This window comes from Glossina fuscipes, unplaced genomic scaffold (assembly GCF_014805625.2).
Source record: "Glossina fuscipes isolate IAEA_lab_2018 unplaced genomic scaffold, Yale_Gfus_2 116, whole genome shotgun sequence".
Lineage (NCBI taxonomy): Eukaryota > Metazoa > Arthropoda > Insecta > Diptera > Glossinidae > Glossina > Glossina fuscipes.
In genome coordinates, this window is record NW_023998459.1 from 443,649 (window position 1) to 462,250 (window position 18,602).

Sequence of the window (18,602 nt, forward strand, 5' to 3'; positions counted from 1 at the left end):
TGGTAAGATTTTATTTTCACCATTATTGATATTTATTGAAAGCAACTCTGTGATCTCCCCATCCTCCACAGATGGGGAATTTTTTAAAAACCACGCAAAGGATTTTGTATAAAAGCAGCCAACGGTTTTCAAAATTCAATCAATCAATTTGCCAAGCTCGCTAATTACACAAAATTTTGAAAATTGATATAAAAAGGGACACATTGTTCCGATAATTTTTTAATAATTTTCAAAACATTGTCCCAATCGCCAACTTTAAGTAAGCCTTTCCATAAACCAAATTTTTGGTTGACATAGTATTTCTCCTAAGATAGCAATTAATAGTTATAAACGTAAAAAACTTTTTTGCTTGTATTCTTTCTCAGGTTCCGGTTCAGTAATTACTTTATCGTTATTAGTTACAATAACGTTTAGTTTGCGAACAAATTCCTTGGCTTCCAATAAATCTTGTTCCCAATCGCTTATTATTTCTTCTTCACAGCCAAATCAACATTTAAAGCAAACTTTCATTTAGAGTGCAAATCAAAGTTTCGTACTTTACAAAAATTTTCCTCTAAGAGTTCCAAAGCAATCATACGATTCTTAGGATCATGTTGAAGACAATGATCAATAAAGTCATGCCCTTCTTGAGAGAGGTTCCCGGGGATTCGTGTTTTTCTCCGATGGCTACCTTAAACATGATTTGAAAATTTGAATCAAATTGTGTCCAAAGACGCTGAAAGGAAAAAAGATGAAGCGATTCTAAAAGATGTTGGGCTTTTATTAACTTTGCCAGAAGCCTTCTCCACCACTACGCACACGACCGACCAAAGTTTTAGTAAATATCTCCGGGCCATGTAAGTCATAATCATCAGTACTTGGTTTTCTAAAGAGATGTGCGCTTTACATATCACCACATTGTGGAGCTTACGAAGAAAAGCTTTAGCCTTGATTTTAGAACATTTTCGAGAAATTTTCAGTGCAAAGCAGACGACTTTTTAATGCATTCGTACAATTTCATTTCTGATATACTTTTACATTTTACGTTAGGCGCCTAAATAATGGAAATGTATATGAACTAACGGATTCAGCGTATTTTAACTCAAATTACAAGCATCAACAGAGCAAAGCGTTACGTTTGGAATACACAGCGTCTGGATGAAGCGACGAACACTGTGCAAACAACAACAAACACAAAATTGTTGGTTTTGATTGCATGGAAGCGGATGGCGACTTTATCTGTGATCAAAAATATTATTCGCGACCGTTTCCTCGTATTTCGCAGCGATTTTTCACCGGGGGTAGTGCCAAAACGCTGTCAAGGAATTATCCCATAATTCACGTTCAAATTGATGTAAAGGAGAATGGAGAAGGAAAAATTATGTATATACGAGTCGAGGTAACAGCTTTGAAAGCAATTAGTGAGCACAGTGGCGCGATTACAATCATGATTGTATTATGAAGCCAGAAAAAATTTTACATTTATATTTATTTATATTTATTTATATTCCGAGATCTCACATAAAAAAACCTTGATTTTTATTCACATAAATCAAGCTTATCGAAGACGATTTATAAAAATTCGATAATGTTTTCAATACTTCAACAATACTTCAGCAATAAAAAGAAACAGACGCAATGATAGGCTGAAAATTGCAATCAACAAATATATCAGTTACAAATTTATAATTTCAAAAATCACCAAATTTATATTATGAGGACCAAAATCGTTTCTCTCGTTTTGGGATTACTTCCATTCTATGGTTTACAAACATCACATTATTTACTTATTGTTTAGCATTTACGAAAATTCCATATTTGATAATCTAAGCTCGTATGAAGCTACTCGATTTCCTAAGAAACCAAAATCCAAAAAAAAAACCAAATACATTTTCATGATCGTTTCTATGGCTTCTGCAACTATCGACAGAGGGAAAGATTAACAACATGAAAACGTCGCGCAGAATATTTGCGGAAGGCAAAGTCAGTCTAGTCAAAAGAATTGAATCGTAATATTCAAACGGGCGAGACCGGAAGAAGCATTGTCTGTATGAATTCCTGTAAATAATTTGTGTATATAACTCCTAAGAATCGTAGATAAAACTTATGAAATCCTAAAAATCAAGATGCAGCGGTGCGAACTTAACCTCTAAAGGACTTGAATAAAAGCATGAAAAGTGTAAGAGACAGTTCTCGTTATAATATGGTTTTATTCCCAATTTCGCGTCCTTGCAGTTTAGTTTTAGCAATTACGACCTAGTTTTTACTTCTTTTTTTTTTGGCATGAAAACAAGAATTAGAGCCTGTTCAAGAGAATAGTCTGAATAGCAGCGACTGGTAGTACAGAGCTTTTTAAATTCCTTACAACTTTATAGTGTAGACAGGTGACCATTTACTCAAAGTATTTAAGGTCTTTTTTTATTGAGACTTCTTCATTTATCTATCTAATTAGTCTCAGAACTATAACCGTTTCATTCTAAGTATCCGTGAGTAGATGTGTATACGCTGTGCATTTAGAGGAAAGGTTTTAGGTAACACTCTACAGGAAAATGTGGGGGAGAATTTTAAGGTTTTCTCCCGGCCTTTTATATTTGCTGAGCTTTTGCAGTGTTGACGTTACAATCGAGGTGTTCATGTGACTGTTTCTTATGCGACGTCTTTTATAAAATGGTGGGATTGCGAACGAACCTGCCTCGCTGTCAATGTCTTCACACAGGATACCCACTGGTGATAAGTAAGTTGATTTGAACCATGATACTTCTCCCGCGGTTGTTTTACCAAATACTTATCGTGATACATTCGGCCTGCTGAAAACAAAACCTTATGATATTTTAAATCTTGCGGGCAATGTCAAATTATAGTTTATGAAAGGGGAAGACGAAAGAAAGCATAAATATCGGAAACTTCATAATTTATTTTGCGGCCAATCAGGAAACCCGTTTAAGGTGAATAATTTGATCCAATTAACAAATCAAAGCACAACAAAAATTTCTGGTTAAAGGCGTAGTTTCCTAGTTGGTATTAAAATTTTACCATTAATTACAGCAGTGTTAGTAAGCCGATTGACAAAATTTTTGGAAGGGAATACCTAGGTGGTATTGGCGAACATTCAGATTTTCGGATATATCTTTATGGAATCGAAAGTTATAGTTAAAAGTACGAAAAAAATGACGCCATTTCTTCGACCTTCGACCGAACTGATCGCAACCATTGGTTTTTAATGACCTTGAACGCACTGATTATACCGGCTGAAGATCCTAAAGAACATCGTTATTTACTGCGTTCCTTTGCTGAGGAATTCTCTGATGTTACTGAAAGATGGGTCTTAGCCATTAGGAGTGAAGGAATGTTGTTCAAATCGAATTGTTTTCATTGTGATTTAATATTATTTTTCATTCATTGTCACATAAAGCTCATATAAAGCGGTAGAGCACAGATTCATATCGTTTATCCACGTTATGCTTACCCTTTTTCAAAAAAAGCCAGCATTAGCCCATCTAGATCTACGGATCCAACATACCATCCGTTGATACTTTTAGGTTCTACATCTCATATTAGTATGGTCTCGTTTAGCATAGGGAATTTATAATGCACAACACTACGATAATTGAAAAAAATTGTTAACAACATCTTCGCCGTGTTTTCTTTGGTCTTGGGTCGATATTCGCTCGGTTATGCACGATAGTCGCTTGATCGACCAGTTATTTCCGGGTCATATGGGTATGCCTCCCCTAATAAAACATTTAATGACCAATTGAAGTTGTTTGCTTAACAAAATCACAGAATTTAAAAATCGAAAAAAAATACTTTCTATGTTGTTCAAAACCAAATGCAGTTAAAGCGCGAATAATTTGAGACTTTGTAGGGTTCAGTGGCTGTGCCTTCGCTTAGCGCTTGGCACCATGACCGCCACTCATACTGCTAGTTTGGGACAAACGCCGAATGCCTTTGCCTGGAATATTTCGTATAAATGCTAATGTGGTCATCAATAAAATCTTATATGCTGTAAACTAACTATAGCTCCATCTTTTCGCCATAACCTCATACTGTTCTTTTCTTATTTGCCTCTTCAAATCTTCGCTCGAAAACTTTTCAAATTTTTTGCAAAATTCCTTAAGCATCGTACATTAGTCAACCTACATTCAAATTTCTGCCTGTAGAGAAATCTTTAATTACAGCACTAATGGGGCGCAATTCCGCTATTCAAACCTAGTTAACGCCAAAAAAAAACAATTCTCTCACATTTTTACTGACGGATGTAAGATGTGATGTCGTCGGCAGTGCTTTTTAGCTCCCAAATTTGGGGATGAATTTCAAATCATTCTAATACTTCCATTTGCACAGTCAAACATCTTGAAAGCCATTCGCCTTGTAAATGTAATAAAAATTACAGATTGTCCTAAACGGTAAATCAGTTTTATTAGCGCTACAATCGTTTCCCACAGGCAGCATACGCACTACAAATTATACCTTTGTTATATAACCGAAAATCTGAAGCCTTCAATAGTCATTTTCTCTGGGTACCCATTTGCATAGGCATACATAGCATCTTCCAAGACAATGAATATCGGTGATCGGCCCTTAATTTCCGCAGCAGAAAATTCGCTATCGGCAGCAGCGCTTGAACATCTTAAGTTCTGTGCGTCATTTATATTTTTGGTCTCCGTAAATAAATGATACACAAAGATCGAGTTTTTTAAATCTAGATTGCGACATCATATGGTTCATTGAAAGATTATGTTTAACCACATCAGGTGCAGTGATTCTTTTTATCAACGCTGCAACAAGTTCCTTACGCATATGTGGTGTGCTAAAATTTTCCAATCATTTTCTTTTTAATTATCCCAATTTTGATTCACCACGCTTGGCCAATTGTCCTCGTTTGGTCTTCTTAGTAATACTTTGCTTTCAAAACTTGGCGGCTTATATAGCAATCTTTTTTTTCAATGATCACAAGTTAAACTATGAAATATGACGATCGAATTCCGCAAATCTACTTTTCACGTAGCTAATCATTGTTACCCATTGACGATATCGCATTCCTAGCAACTTCTATTACTTTCCAATATGGTACGCAAACACACACTTCTCTTAAAGAAAACATAATAATAACGATCATAATAATAATAATGTAAAAATTTTTTCTAAGCATAAAAATAAAATTTATAAAAATATAAAAAAATAAATAAAAATATATTTATCATTAATCAATAATAAAAAAAAAAAAGCAATAATAAGCCCCAGCAATTGTGATAATAAAAATAACCGTAACGGACGCAAAATTTACGAAGGGTGCAGACGTTTACTACCGTCACGAAATAAATTTGAAGATCTAATTTTAGCTACCCATTTAAGTTATTCATCAAATGTAATTACAACTTTATTAAAGCCCAGACAACAAATCTTATGTCCGCGCACTCTGCCTTTTTTTATAACCCAGCAGATTATTATCTGTTGTGAACTCACTAAACATTCAAGAAGAAAATATACGCTGCGTATTGAACTTCCTTAACTTCTTTCGTTCACTAGTTCGAGTTGATCTCCGTTGCACTGTTATTTGTTAATTCTCCGTGTTGTTAACTTCATACGTTCCGCGCTCATTTTTTCTAAATATATTTTTGTTGATTTCTTTCTAAAGACAAGACTACGTTTACATTCTTAAAAAAGGTGACAGAAAAATAAAATTAAAGATAACCTACAGTTAAACATTGGCCAAGCGACCGGCAGGGACCAAGGCAAACGCAAACAATAAATCAAATAAAAGAAAATAAACATAACTGTGATAATACTTTAAACATCATCAAGGCCGTCAAATTCTTTAAATTGTCGATAACAGCAACGATGCCGTGTTGGTATTTTGATAAGAAAGATTTGCGTGATACTCCCTCTGTCAGAGACGGTATACCGTTGGAAACGGAAAGGCGATATCGCCGTGAAGGTGCTCGCTTTATTATGACCTGTGGAACACAAATGGGTCTTGGACATAACACTATGGCAACGGGAGTAGTTTATTTTCATCGTTTCTATATGTTTCATTCATTTAAAAGTTTTCCACGCTACGTGACAGCTTGCTGTTGTTTATTATTAGCCGGAAAAGTGGAAGAGACCCCAAAAAAATGTCGCGATATAATAATGACTGCACGCCAACTGCTATCCGACAATCATTTTTATTCGTTTGGAAAAGAACCTAAAGAGGTATATCACACGCTGCATTTATAAAGCTAATTTAAAGAAACATATTTTCTATTAAAGGAGGTAGTGACTTTGGAACGTATACTTTTACAAACCATCAAGTTTGATTTGCAAGTCGAGCATCCATACACTTTTCTACTGAAATATGCGAAATGTTTTAAGGGCGATCAACAAAAGTTGCAGAAAATGGTGCAAATGGCTTGGAATTTTGTTAATGACTCACTGAGCACGGTAGTTTGCCTGCAGTGGGAGCCAGAAATTATTGCAGTAGCCTTAATCCATTTGGCTAGTAAATTAAGTAAATTTACTCTTACGGACTGGGTAGGTCGTCAGCCACATCATGTGCGATGGTGGGATATGTTTGTCCAAGATGTTACAATGGACATTCTGGAAGATATATGCCATCAAGTTTTGGACTTATATCAAAGCAACCCAAAAGAACCAGCGGAGAGTAACAGTCCACCTCAAAAGCCACCCAGTCGTGCTGATAGCCCTACCCCTTTAAAGGTTTCAAGCGCAAGCAGTCATACGGGATCGCCGGTTAGCAAACACAAAAATGTGATACCCAGTGCGTCCAATAATTCAAATGCTGCGGTCGATGCAATAAATAACGTGCAAACCATAAAATCTTTAGCTACTACAGCAACTTCCGTTCCTATTATGGCTGTTACGGCATCTGACCATGTTCCAAATGCGACTACAACAGCGGCGCCGGGTTATCACCATGTACATCATCCTGCCCACGCGCAAATGTACAGCGCGCCACCTCTTATGAATAGCCATATGATCCACCCTATGTATGGCACAGGAGCCCCTCCACCACCGGGTGTTAGTTATCCGCATAGTGGCGTGGGAACTACTACAGTACCGCCACCTTTGCCGCCGCCTCCTCTGGCTCCCTATGGAGCACCGTCGTACGGACCGCGTTATGCAAATACAATCGTATCCATGCCAGGTACTTCCACTCTTGGTGTTGCCCCACCACCACCTCCTCCTGGTGTAAGTTATCCGCCGCCTCCACCCAATACCTATGTAACAAGTAGTGGGCGCCAGCGTTATTAACACAAAGTTATTGTAAGATGTGCATTTGCATTAATATTATTTTATAAATCTCCGCTACCTTATATTGGTATTGCTTTTCGTGGAATATGAAGGAATCAATAATAGATATGCAGATAATTTTTAAACGTACAACAATTTTTCGCACTTAACTGAAAATTTTTAATAACCCATCTTTCGGTGCAAAGATCATTTGTATCAAAAAATTCGATCAGTTATTAAAGCCTAAGCCCAAGTCTTTACATGCCATGAACATATCTATAGTCACCTCGCAGAAACTTGATAATAGATATGAAAGAAAGGGCTTAACGCTATTTCATATTCCTCAAAAACGAGATAAATACCAGTATACAAGCTGGATCACTGGAATCTGGATTGTATTAATACGTTTAGTATAGATCTGAAATCATAAGTCGTTATCTACTGAATTAAGGAGATCGCGGAGAATAAAAAAGTCGGTATCCGTCGGCTACATTGTTTTATTTGTTGACTTAAATATCTTTAAATAAATCGTAAAAATCAAATAAATTTTAATTTTAAAGAAAACTGTCATAATTAAGCTCATAGCGAAGAATGGCAGGCTGAGATTCTCCAAGCAACACATCCAAGGATCAATATCTGTAGCCCCAGTGCATCAACGTTATTAAACCATTACGAATCGCAAATTCTAACCTGGCAAAAGTGATGTGACAGCCCACTGCGCTATAAGTAAAGCCAATTTAATGAAATCCAAAAATCAAAATCAAAGTATTCGGTAATAGAATTAACGAAAGAATTCCCGCAGCTTCGACTTACATACTGGTTTACTTGTTAAGTAGTCAATATTATCGATGATATCAATATTAACCATCTGCTGGATTCCACTATAATCGTCCTTCAATTTCAAGCCATCAGAGGTGCAACAAAAGTGCTTAGGCAACATGCTTAGGCAATTTACTACGAAAGCTGGTTGTTGATCATGTTGCTAAGTTAAATAATCGTAAAATTTTTCTTAGAACTCAATATTACATGTTATAACAGAATTGCCAGGAGATTGATCTTGCTGTAGCAATGTCCTAATGGGTATATTGGGTGAGGATTGAAATTTTTTTCTTTTTAACTTTAAGTTCCGTACTTCTTTCAATTATTTCTCAATTTCACTTTTAAATCGCAATTGAAATGTATAACTATTCCATCTCTTTCGTGTTTGGATTGCAACGGAACTTCATGATTCGTTCTCGATCACTTTGCTGCAAATGTCTTTAAAATTCACTAATGAACCTCCAGCAGGTATCCGCGCTGATCTGAAGAGAACTTATTCCAATTTGTCTCAGGATTTTCTAGACTATCCTCGGTCGGCCTTTTATCATCCTTGTCGTGCAAGAACTTCGAAAATTTGGACCTTTGGGTTAGCATATATCATACGAATTCAATTTCGCTGATTGGTACGCTTATGATTACGCTTATGGTACGCGGTTGCTTATTTGTACAAAATCATCTGGATGATTTAGAAACCGGGAAAGGTATCAGCTAGACCGCGGTAAGGCATTTGTGTTTATAAACAAATAATCATACTGTCCACATATATTGAACTTCACACACTTTTATAATTATATGAGCAAGAACAAGAATTGTAAAAATTGTGTAAGCAAGAGGAAGAATTAAATTTTTCATATATTTGACGACCCGAAATTGTGTGAGCAAGAGAAAGAATTAAATTTTTCAAATATATGACGACCAGAAATTGTGTGAGCAAGAGGAAGATTCAAATTTTCCATATATTTGACGACCCGAAATTGTGTGATCAAGGGGAAGAATTAAATTTTCCAAATATTTGATGAGAGGTACAGTACAGTATCGGGGCCGCGTTACTGATGATTATGACAAACGCTTACTAAACACTTTTGGTCGTGCTTGGTTTCACGATCATCTTTTCGACGAAGCCTTCAAACTCTATAAAGGCTGCAAGACATTTAAAGAACAAGAAGCTTACTTGGCAGCTATCGAGGAATTGCGTAGCATAGATCCGCCGCGAGTACATGGTTTTCATACAAATGCTGACTTATCAGATTAACACGACTAGAAGCATGTAGTCGCTATACAGCCAAAAGGTGGGGTTGATGAGAGACAATTTCAATTATATTCTGCATTGTAGGACTAAGATATGAATTTTTATTGATTTTGATGCATTTGAGAAGCGCCTAACGTTTGAACGTTTGATGAAAAGAACGATAAGACGTAGTATGTGCACATCTTCCTTCTAATGACTACATGGTAACTGCACCTACTATTAATTGCTTTCTCGGTGATTATACATGAAATTATATACAGCTTTGCGGATTCAAACAACATTAAATTTAATCCAATATCAAAGTCAGGAGGCAAAGTAAACGAAATCAAAAATGCGTATCTTAATTAATAGATTGTTTTAATTATTTAATTGTTTCAATCAAATAAGATTTAAATTGAATACGAACGTTCTTTTGCCAAATTTGGCTTGAACATTGGCCAAACTTAACCAGAATAGATTTACACCTAATGAACTGAAATGAGAAATGAGATCAACGTCAATCTATACTACGGGTCAAAGAAGTTTCTAATCTGTACCGTTATATAGAGATATATTTCGATAAGTTGATAAGATTTGTCTAAAAGTATTGATAACGAACATAAAAAAATATACATAAAAGTTGTAAAATGTTTTAGTGCCTTTTGCTTGATTTTTAGAAGCTTCTTCGAAGTATTTACAGAAATTGAAATTGAAGGACGATTATAGTGAAATCCAGCAGATGGTTAATATTGATATCATCGATGATATTGCCTACTTAACAAGTAAACCAGTATGTAAGACGAAGGTGAGGGAATTCTTAATTCTGTTGGCTCAACGATGAAAAAGTTTATGCAGCTATTAACTCCCGCAACAGTGGCAAACTTAGACGTCGCTGTGCAGAGAAAAATTATTCATAAAGAAGAAGACTTACGGACATACGAAGTTATCGCTTCTCTGACTGCATTATGCGAAGTCATGCACACGGGCGAGATAAGCAGCGCCCAATGGGAAGGACAGAAGGCGGTGCTGGCGAAAGTGAAAACTTGTCTAACAAATAAATTCCCGACGGCTGAAATAACTAGGCCCACCTTGAATACCATCAACAACTTCGAGAAGATCATGGATGACCTGCTGGAGGCTTACCCTGGCATAACTATACACGCCTGCAGGGTAAGCCAAGACCTCTTGGAGAAATTTTTCTGCAAGATGGCGCCACGCAGGAGAAAGAGAACAAGACCGGTGGATGGTGTGATGAAGCTAGGCATCCGCTTAATCAAACAACAATTCGAGTTTTGGAGAGGCTGAATTATAAGACACCAGCCCAGGCCGAAGATGAGTTCCTGCCTTACGACCTGAATGGGGTGCCGTTCAAAGTAGCTGCCAAACGTCTAACCATTAACGAGGCGGAACACTTCAGGCTGCTCATAGGCTATGGAACAGCCCAATACATCCGTAAGCAGCTAAGATGCGAAGCGTGCCTAAGCGACCTAACGCTAACGAAGGAAGAAGCGTGCCACGATGAAATCCTGGCTAATAAGCATCTGGAACCAGAATTTCCGAGGCTTAATGTGCTCAATGTTTTCTTGGAAGCCATGGGCATCTACTTGGAAATTATGAGATTTCATATGGTTGAGCCCAACATCGGCAAGCGTACCCAGGCGGCAATTCTAAAGCAGCTAGACTTCTTGAAGAAAAGAGGCTCCTGCCCCAATGGAAGAAGTCACCGGACTAACCTCCTAGGCTTCATCATACATTTGCTACTGATTGACAAAAACTGGATCCAAAAAAGAGTTAAAAATGTATCATCATTTTGAAGTCGTTCTCGTTCGCTCGCAAAGTCAAATCCAGCTATCCGGTCGCCGCCTCCTATAGATGAAGATTCGCTACATGCTAAAGGTAAGTTTGCATTTATCGTTACTTATTATTATATATGATTTATTCATTTCTTTTTATTTTATTTTAGATCAAAGAGCATGCTTCGTTTTTCACCTCCACTCATCGTTTCAGCAGAATGGGATACTTCCGTAGGCCAATGGTAAGTTTGTGATCATCTTTGTATATAAAATTTATTAATCACAATATTTTTCTTTTGCAGATGTCAGCACACCGGCATACCAGTAATTTTTATTTTTTATTTATATGTATTTATTAGCGGGGCTTTTTATTTATTACGTATTATCACATATTATTTTGTATTACTATGTATCATTATTATTATTATTATTATTGTAAATAATATTGTAATTATGTATATGTATATAATGTATATAATGGCGTAGGCCTACAGGGGAGCCAGCCATTTAAAACAATTGGCAACGCGCCTATCACGGCACCCCAAGGGTGGTGCGGAAAACCGTAAAAATCTGGCTCTGCACATTCTTGTACTTTGCGATTGTGTGGAAGAAGCTTTCGTGATGATAGTCGTTTCGTTGCAATTGGTACCATGTTTTATATACGAGTGCTAACCAGAATTTTATGCCAAATTTGTCCGGTTTGTTGGGCGTATCCTGTCGGTCCTGATATATACTCGATAGAAAACAAGTAAAAGTAAGAAAGAAAAAATTTTCCTTTCCATATTACCTGATTTGAATTATATTGAATTTCATCTTCAAGGTTATACCGAAAGCTCTAATTAGCATGGGCATGATTCCGGTAGATTCCAATTTATATGATCCAAACGCCATAATCTTCGTGGTACTTTTAGAAGGTAAACATTTAGGTTCCATACGTCAGGCAGATGGTGTGAAAATTGTTGATAATTTGAGAGCTTTAAAAATCGCCGGGAAATTGCCGGAAATGTTGGAAATCGCATACGTACCATACCGCTCGCCTTATGCGCCCTGTGCGAAATTTGACTTTTAATCGGCTTCAGAAGGTCTTTACCTGATAAAAAAATTTATTTAACGAATATGCTTCTCAACTGAGCGGTTATTTGACACCTAAAATATTAAATGCCCTTGAAAAACCTTTGTGCAAGTTTTTCAGTTCAGCAAAGATTTCTTAACAAAAATGTGAATTTTTGGGCGATTTGTGTGACTGAGTTCTGTGGTTTTCTTTTGTGCAAAGAGCAGCATTTCGCTGGCTCCCTCTCGGCGAATAAATTTTCGAAAAGAGAGTATTTGCAGATAAATATTTGTGAGAAAACCAAAAATATGCATTCATCAAGATAGTATATATACATAGTGTACATAGACCCACTTTTCCATCAAGTATGTCCAGGAACGGTTAATGCGAATTTTGAGGCATCCGTTGTGTACACTATACATGGCTTCTTGTTCTGTTCTTTTAGTGAAATTATAGAAGCTAAATGCAGAAGATCTCTTAAGAGTTTGAAGAATCACTTCATTTTTCAATGACTTCGCAAACTTTTCAATTAACCCAATATGTGAAAAAGTTTGCAATTTTCTGTTTTCAGAAGCGTTCGCCCTACATATGCTAAATAATAATTACTATGAATTCAAGATTTCCGACAGAGTGTCACCGCGTTTGCTGTTGCAGATGGATTTGTCCAAAGTTCAAACATGGAATATAATTGAATTACAACTTCCTATCGCATTCTTTGCGAAACAAATGAAATGAATTGAAAACGCCAACAACATGTTACATAATAATTCGCGAAAGGCATGATCACATCAGCCAGCATTTCTGTTTCGATGCGTGTCACGAGTGAATGAACTCTTTACCTTAAAATGATATAACAAAGCTCAGATGTTTAACACGGAAGTTTTCCTTGAATTCATTTTTTTCCATCCAAATATTCCGATTCTTTATCCAACGTTACCTCCAAAATTTTTATTGTGTTCTTGAATTGTATAATTGCATGATGTTCATTTATCTGAAGATTTCATTTGTTTATATGCATTTAATTTAAAACACAATTGCATTAAATTTTCAAAACCTAATATTATGTATGTATATATGAATGCCATTATTTTCTTGATTTTGTCGATTCTTTTACAAACATTTATTTTAACGGACACAATATTATCAAAGTGTTTCTTGTTGTTGCTGTTATTATTACCATTTAAAGCGTACAACTACTTAAGTTAAGTTTTTTATGTTTCTCTATATAATTGGTGATAAGCATTCATATAAGTACATTGTTTTATAGTTCTACGTAATGAATTTTTCAAGTAAGGGGATGTTACAATTATGTATATATTTATAAATAAAATAAAAAAAAGTTATGATTTTATTGTGCTATAAAAATGTTTTCTCCTTTTTTTAAATCATTCAGCTGATTATCATAACAAGTGAATCGCTCGCCAACATTTCATTGAAAGCAATTACTTACAGAATACATTTTCAACAAGCTCTTGTTAATGTTAAAAATCCGCTGGGATAATACTGCGGTATTGAAATAGATTCGGGCAAAGGTCTGCGCGCGGTGCAACGTTGATGAGCTTGTCTTATGACGTTAGCAATTTTTCCTAAAATTCAGAAAACAAAATTCAAGCATTATAACGCAAACGCAAAAGTTTTTTTTTTGTTTTTACTGTTTGAAAAGTATAACTAGGTAGATTAAAATATTCTCCTTCAGAAGTATAAAATCACTTACGTAAAACAACCAGAAACTTTTTTAAACGGGATCTGACCTATTTTCTAGGTATCAACTACAACTTCACAGTACATTTCGCTGAGTTGAATTTTAAGTTGTTCAAATTTATATATTGTTTCATCACTTTTACATAAAGTCAGAGACGGCAACATTGAATAATATAAAGATAATAAAGTGTAGAGCGCTAAAGAAATTTACACTATACAAAATTATTGATAACTATTCTTAAAGGGGTTAGCTCTTTAAAGAAAAAACCTACTTTGCAATGTTTTTTTGCAACTATATTAAATGAAAACTTTTATAAACTTCTTTTCGTTCTTAAACGTCACTAGCGCTTAAGAATAACTTTGTTCCCTCTACCATAATTTTGGTATCTTTGAACACAAGGGACATGTCGATAGATGGACAAATGGACATAGTTAAATCAATTCAGAGTCTTATGATAATGAAAGGAGATTATCAAGGGTGTATTCTGATACATTGTTTTAGATGTTATAAACGAAAAAAAAAAACAGCACATATCATCCTTGACCGAGATGTAGACGTACAAAATATGGGTGATACGCACCTAAGACGTTATTATTTAAGAAACGTTGATCCAATCGTTTTAATTTATCCAAATTTTTATAGAGAGGCCAATAATGTAATACATCAGTGACATTTACTTGAATTGTTTCCATTTCAGTAATGGCAGAATCCTGGAGAACCAGAAAAGCGAAATTCTTTTATACATGTTGTACCGTCTATTTCACTTTCTTACCTTCTTAAACTGTACGACAATTTTTTGCTGACTTATTATTTCAATGATTTTCTTTAGTTTCAAGTAGTTACCTCTACTTTTCGAAGCGGCCAGAAGTAAATGTAACAAATCGCGATATTCCGTAGGCGCAGTTAATGGCGCTGAAGTTGCTGATAATGGTGCTGTGTGTGAGGAACTGTTGTTGAAATGCCGAGTGTACAATTTTTTAAATGTATGATGTAACAACTCCTTGTTGTAGGAAACTTGCAATTTATCCTTGAGAGCATAAAAGATAATTGATTAAAAATAAATTTAAAAAATTCGAAGTGAGTTTAAGCAACCACTTACTAAAGCCTGCATTAGAATTGTTTCATTTATATTTACTGTTGGTATAGTTGTGCAGACCATTTCTGTTGGTTTAATTGTCTTTAAAAGCTTAAAAAATAATGATTCTCAAATTTATTTCTGTTCATCCGATTTGATTTACCTACCCTGAAATCCGTATTACTATCAAAGCACTTCGTATTGTCCGTTGTTTCCATATGGCCAGTTTCTTTGTTCACTTTACCTTCTTGTTTTTGATTGACAGATTTTTCATTTACATACGAGTCCCATTCTTGCCTTTTGCGTGCTTGGGTATGCAAAAATTCACACGAAAATAGACGACAAGTTGTTGATGCTTGGTCGTTAAGAAAAAAGGTTGAAGTCGGACTTGCACTTCGTCTAAAACCAGTGTGCTCGGACCGATTATATAAAACCAGACTACCCAAACGCTTCCGACACTTGGAGCAGTCTTGTGAGTCTAACGCTTTGCCTATAGTGCTAGCTAGAAATTCCCTTTCCAAACAATCTAAGCAAGTATCCTCTGTTAATGAATTGAATTCGGGAGCAGTTAAAACGGCCGTTGTGGAGGGTGCTGTGTGTGGTGCATTAGGTAAAGCATTCGCAGTGTTAAGATCACGTTCAGTACGGAATTCTGAGCAGCTGACACTACGCTCATCAAAACTAGAACTGTTGCAAAGGGTGGTAGGATGAAAAGCTGATCTTAAAGAGTTCCTAGATTTGGAAGAGTTTTTGGAAGATGTTGAAGACGTGGATGAAAAAGTAGACAAACGTTTCGGTTTAGCTCCCGTTATTTTGGAGGGGGATTTCTGTGTTAATGAATTTAAGGGTGGAGCCAACAAACCGGCTGTATTTGAATTGATCACCGCTGACTCGGATACACTGCGATTAGCAAAATGCTGATGCAAAGTGTTAGGTAAGGAGTGAGCTGCACCTTTTAGTTGTTCTTGGCTTGAGACTTGAGCGAATTCCTTTTCCATGCTATGCGTGTCTAATGCCGAGTTCAAGCGTTCCCGAGAATCGTTCATCAATGCCTCTTCATTACAATCTCTTTGTATTTGATCCAAATGCAAAGTCACGCGTGCAAAGTTTTTACCTAACATAGATTGAGCTTGTAAAGCTTTAGGGGGTGGTGGCAAATCATCTATGGGTGACGAAAATAATTGATGTCGTTGAGCGCTAGGCGATGTTAAATGGCACGAATTTCTTTGCATTAAATTCGTAAGATTTGCGTTTAAGTTTACCGTCGTCGTCAGTGAGGCGGTTTGATTATTATATTCTAATTCAGACAGAGGATCTGGTTCAAAGTCCATTTCCAAAAAATCAGTCTCCTCGTCTCCACAGTTGTTGGAACTTAAGCCACCGAAGCCGCCGCCCATACCAGCTAAGGGTTGGAGAGAAATATCAAAATCAGCTCCCTCCCCACGATAAGCATAAATACAATCATCAGAATTCAAAGACAACTCATCCGCCTCTGCATCACCGTCCTCGCCCAAAATAATTACATCATCACCATAAAAATTGTCGCTAACATAACTGAGGTTCTCGGTGGAATTGTTTAGAGATGTACGATTAGAGAGACCACCAGATGCGGCTACAGCAGATGCTCCAAGCTGTTCTTCCATAATAGGAGGAGGAGTTAGAGAAACAGCCCCGCATAAATCGTAAGCGTCAAAATCAGTCTCTGTAGATGTAGCTAATTCTAAGTGTGAGGATTTAGAGGCAGAAGAAGCAGCAGCAATAGCACCATTTGAGGCTAAAGTGTACTGGAAAAGATTCAAAATGTCATAATTCACGTCACATATAGTAATCCTCTCCCACTTACTTTTTCTTGACCTCCTCCCTCGTCTTCTTCAATTAGATTGACCCGGTTACCTACTAGCTTTTGGCTGTCACAGCTCAGACATGGCCAAGGCGATGGCGAAATGCTGATGGTAGACTTTTCTGACTCATTATTATTATTATTATTGTTATTATGATGTGCATGCAAAGCAGCTAGCCATGAAGTGGTATGAGCTGATGCTAGAATTGGACTATTATTTGACGAAGACGATGTAGTCATTGAAACCCCCGCCGTCCCACCGCTAATACAACTCAACGATTGCGTTTCTCTGGAACAGGCCGACGATGAAGCCTCATTTAGAGCAAATTTTGCAAAACTTGTCGGAGAATTTTCCATTACTTTCAATAAAATCACAATAGTTCTGTACCTGTCCTAAACTAGGTGTTGGTAGTTACAAGAAAACGCGTCGGCGAATTTTTGTTGTTGTTAGTTTCCTCCCAGTAAAAAGGTTTCTACGCCTGTTTTTTTCTTTTCTGTGTTCTTTGGGTGTTTTGTGAAATCGACACTTTGTTGTGTTTTAAAGTGTTCTTTTCGCTTTATTAATTAATTATACATTGTAATGTTTTGTTTTACAATTGTTCTCCCTTTGTTATTTTTCATTTCTACACTAGTAATAGTAATAAAAAGAAAAGGAAAATTTTTATAATTTGCTCACTTTTTCTATATAAAAAATATCTCAACAACTGACAGAATATCAAGTCTCTCATGCTCATTTAATCTTTCTCTTTCGCTTCATGTTATTAGTCCACGAATTTTTTTGCATATGTTAATTTTAAAGAAAAAGAAGGCCAAAGAAGTGAATCCCTTTTGAAGTCTTAAGAGTCTATATATTGCAATTTATAAACAAACAAATTTGGTTGCGCCCCGGTTTATTTTCAATTTATGAACACAACCATTTGGTTGCGCCCCGGTTTATTTTTAATTAATAAACAACCACTTGGTTGCGCCCCGGTTTTTATCAATTCATGGTAGGGAGATGAATAAAATCTTCTTTACAGTACTTTAAATTAAAACGAGAGCATAAATAACAAATGGATATAAAAATTTTTCATGAAAACAGATGGAAAAGATATATGAATTCTTGTAAAGATAGAAACGGTTATTTGCTCATAAGGATATGAATATTGTAGTTGGGTAATACTGTTTTTTAACAGCTGTTTTAATGTTTCCTTTTTTGGCTCGGCGCAAGTGGCGTATTTTCATAATTTAAGAACAGACAAATAAATCATAATTCATTCATATAAGAAAAGATTAAATGAACATAAGAGAGGACTAGACTCTGTTTTTCTGTGCATCATGAAAAAAATAGTAAAAAAATAATTTATGTTATCAAAGTTGATAGTTATTGTACGTTCGAAGTAACCTTTATTCAAAATGTAAATTGCTTTAGTGATGCCCTGCATTTCTTTTCTTAACGTCATCAGCACCTTGTCGGCAGAAAAGGAAGTCCTGCAGCGATAAAAGAGGAAAGCTACATTTTTTGTTAAGCCCACTTTACATCGCAGCGTCGAGTATTTCCTAAAACATGTCTGAGAATACTTCATATTAGAGAAAGTTCACTAAGAGAGTAAGTCTAAAAAATGTTCCTTTCTCTTCATTATTATAACGAACGATGGTAATCCTTTTGCTTGTTTAGGGAGAGTAATGAATATAGCTCTGAATTTTTTTTTGTCAAATAATTTGGAGCATTCTTACACAAACGTAAATGTTATACATGTGTGCGTAACAGCAACGTTGACTAAAATGGGAAGCCGAGTTTCATAACTAGTTTTGAATTCTTAGGTAAACATATAGTCTACTAAACCAAAGTGTTTGTTATACGTGATTCCTTCAATTCCAGGCCTTCATGCTTTCGGCGCTT

At 36.0% G+C, this 18,602-nt stretch overlaps 2 protein-coding genes, 1 long non-coding RNA gene and 1 pseudogene across 4 annotated transcripts; 2 read left to right on the forward strand and 2 right to left on the reverse strand.

The window, feature by feature from the left end:
• Positions 1-506: 506 nt before the first annotated feature.
• LOC119640190 lies at positions 507-845 on the reverse strand (annotated as a pseudogene).
• A 4,738-nt stretch (positions 846-5,583) lies between these two features.
• Positions 5,584-7,740, forward strand: LOC119640215 (cyclin-K). The gene is made up of 2 exons (XM_038038085.1): positions 5,584-6,174; positions 6,232-7,740. The coding sequence occupies exons 1-2, from the start codon at positions 5,821-5,823 to the stop codon at positions 7,231-7,233; spliced, it is 1,356 nt and encodes a 451-aa protein (XP_037894013.1). The 5' UTR covers positions 5,584-5,820; the 3' UTR covers positions 7,234-7,740.
• Positions 7,741-8,932: 1,192 nt separating this feature from the next.
• LOC119640231 lies at positions 8,933-11,390 on the forward strand. Its single transcript, XR_005247625.1, has 3 exons — positions 8,933-11,155; positions 11,223-11,294; positions 11,355-11,390. It is a non-coding gene; the product is annotated as an uncharacterized LOC119640231 (long non-coding RNA).
• A 409-nt stretch (positions 11,391-11,799) lies between these two features.
• Positions 11,800-17,343, reverse strand: LOC119640239. Of its 2 annotated transcripts, XM_038038128.1 has the most exons (7): positions 16,724-17,343; positions 15,048-16,664; positions 14,905-14,991; positions 14,578-14,832; positions 14,386-14,515; positions 13,554-13,689; positions 11,800-12,142 (listed from the first exon to the last, which is right to left on the reverse strand). In XM_038038128.1, exons 1-6 carry the CDS (start codon positions 17,075-17,077, stop codon positions 13,565-13,567), a joined length of 2,568 nt encoding a protein of 855 aa, XP_037894056.1. In that variant the 5' UTR covers positions 17,078-17,343; the 3' UTR covers positions 11,800-12,142; positions 13,554-13,564. The 2 variants fall into 2 exon arrangements, with proteins under 2 accessions (XP_037894056.1, XP_037894055.1); XM_038038127.1 differs by lacking the exon at positions 11,800-12,142 and having other exon boundaries at positions 13,454-13,689.
• Positions 17,344-18,602: the final 1,259 nt, after the last annotated feature.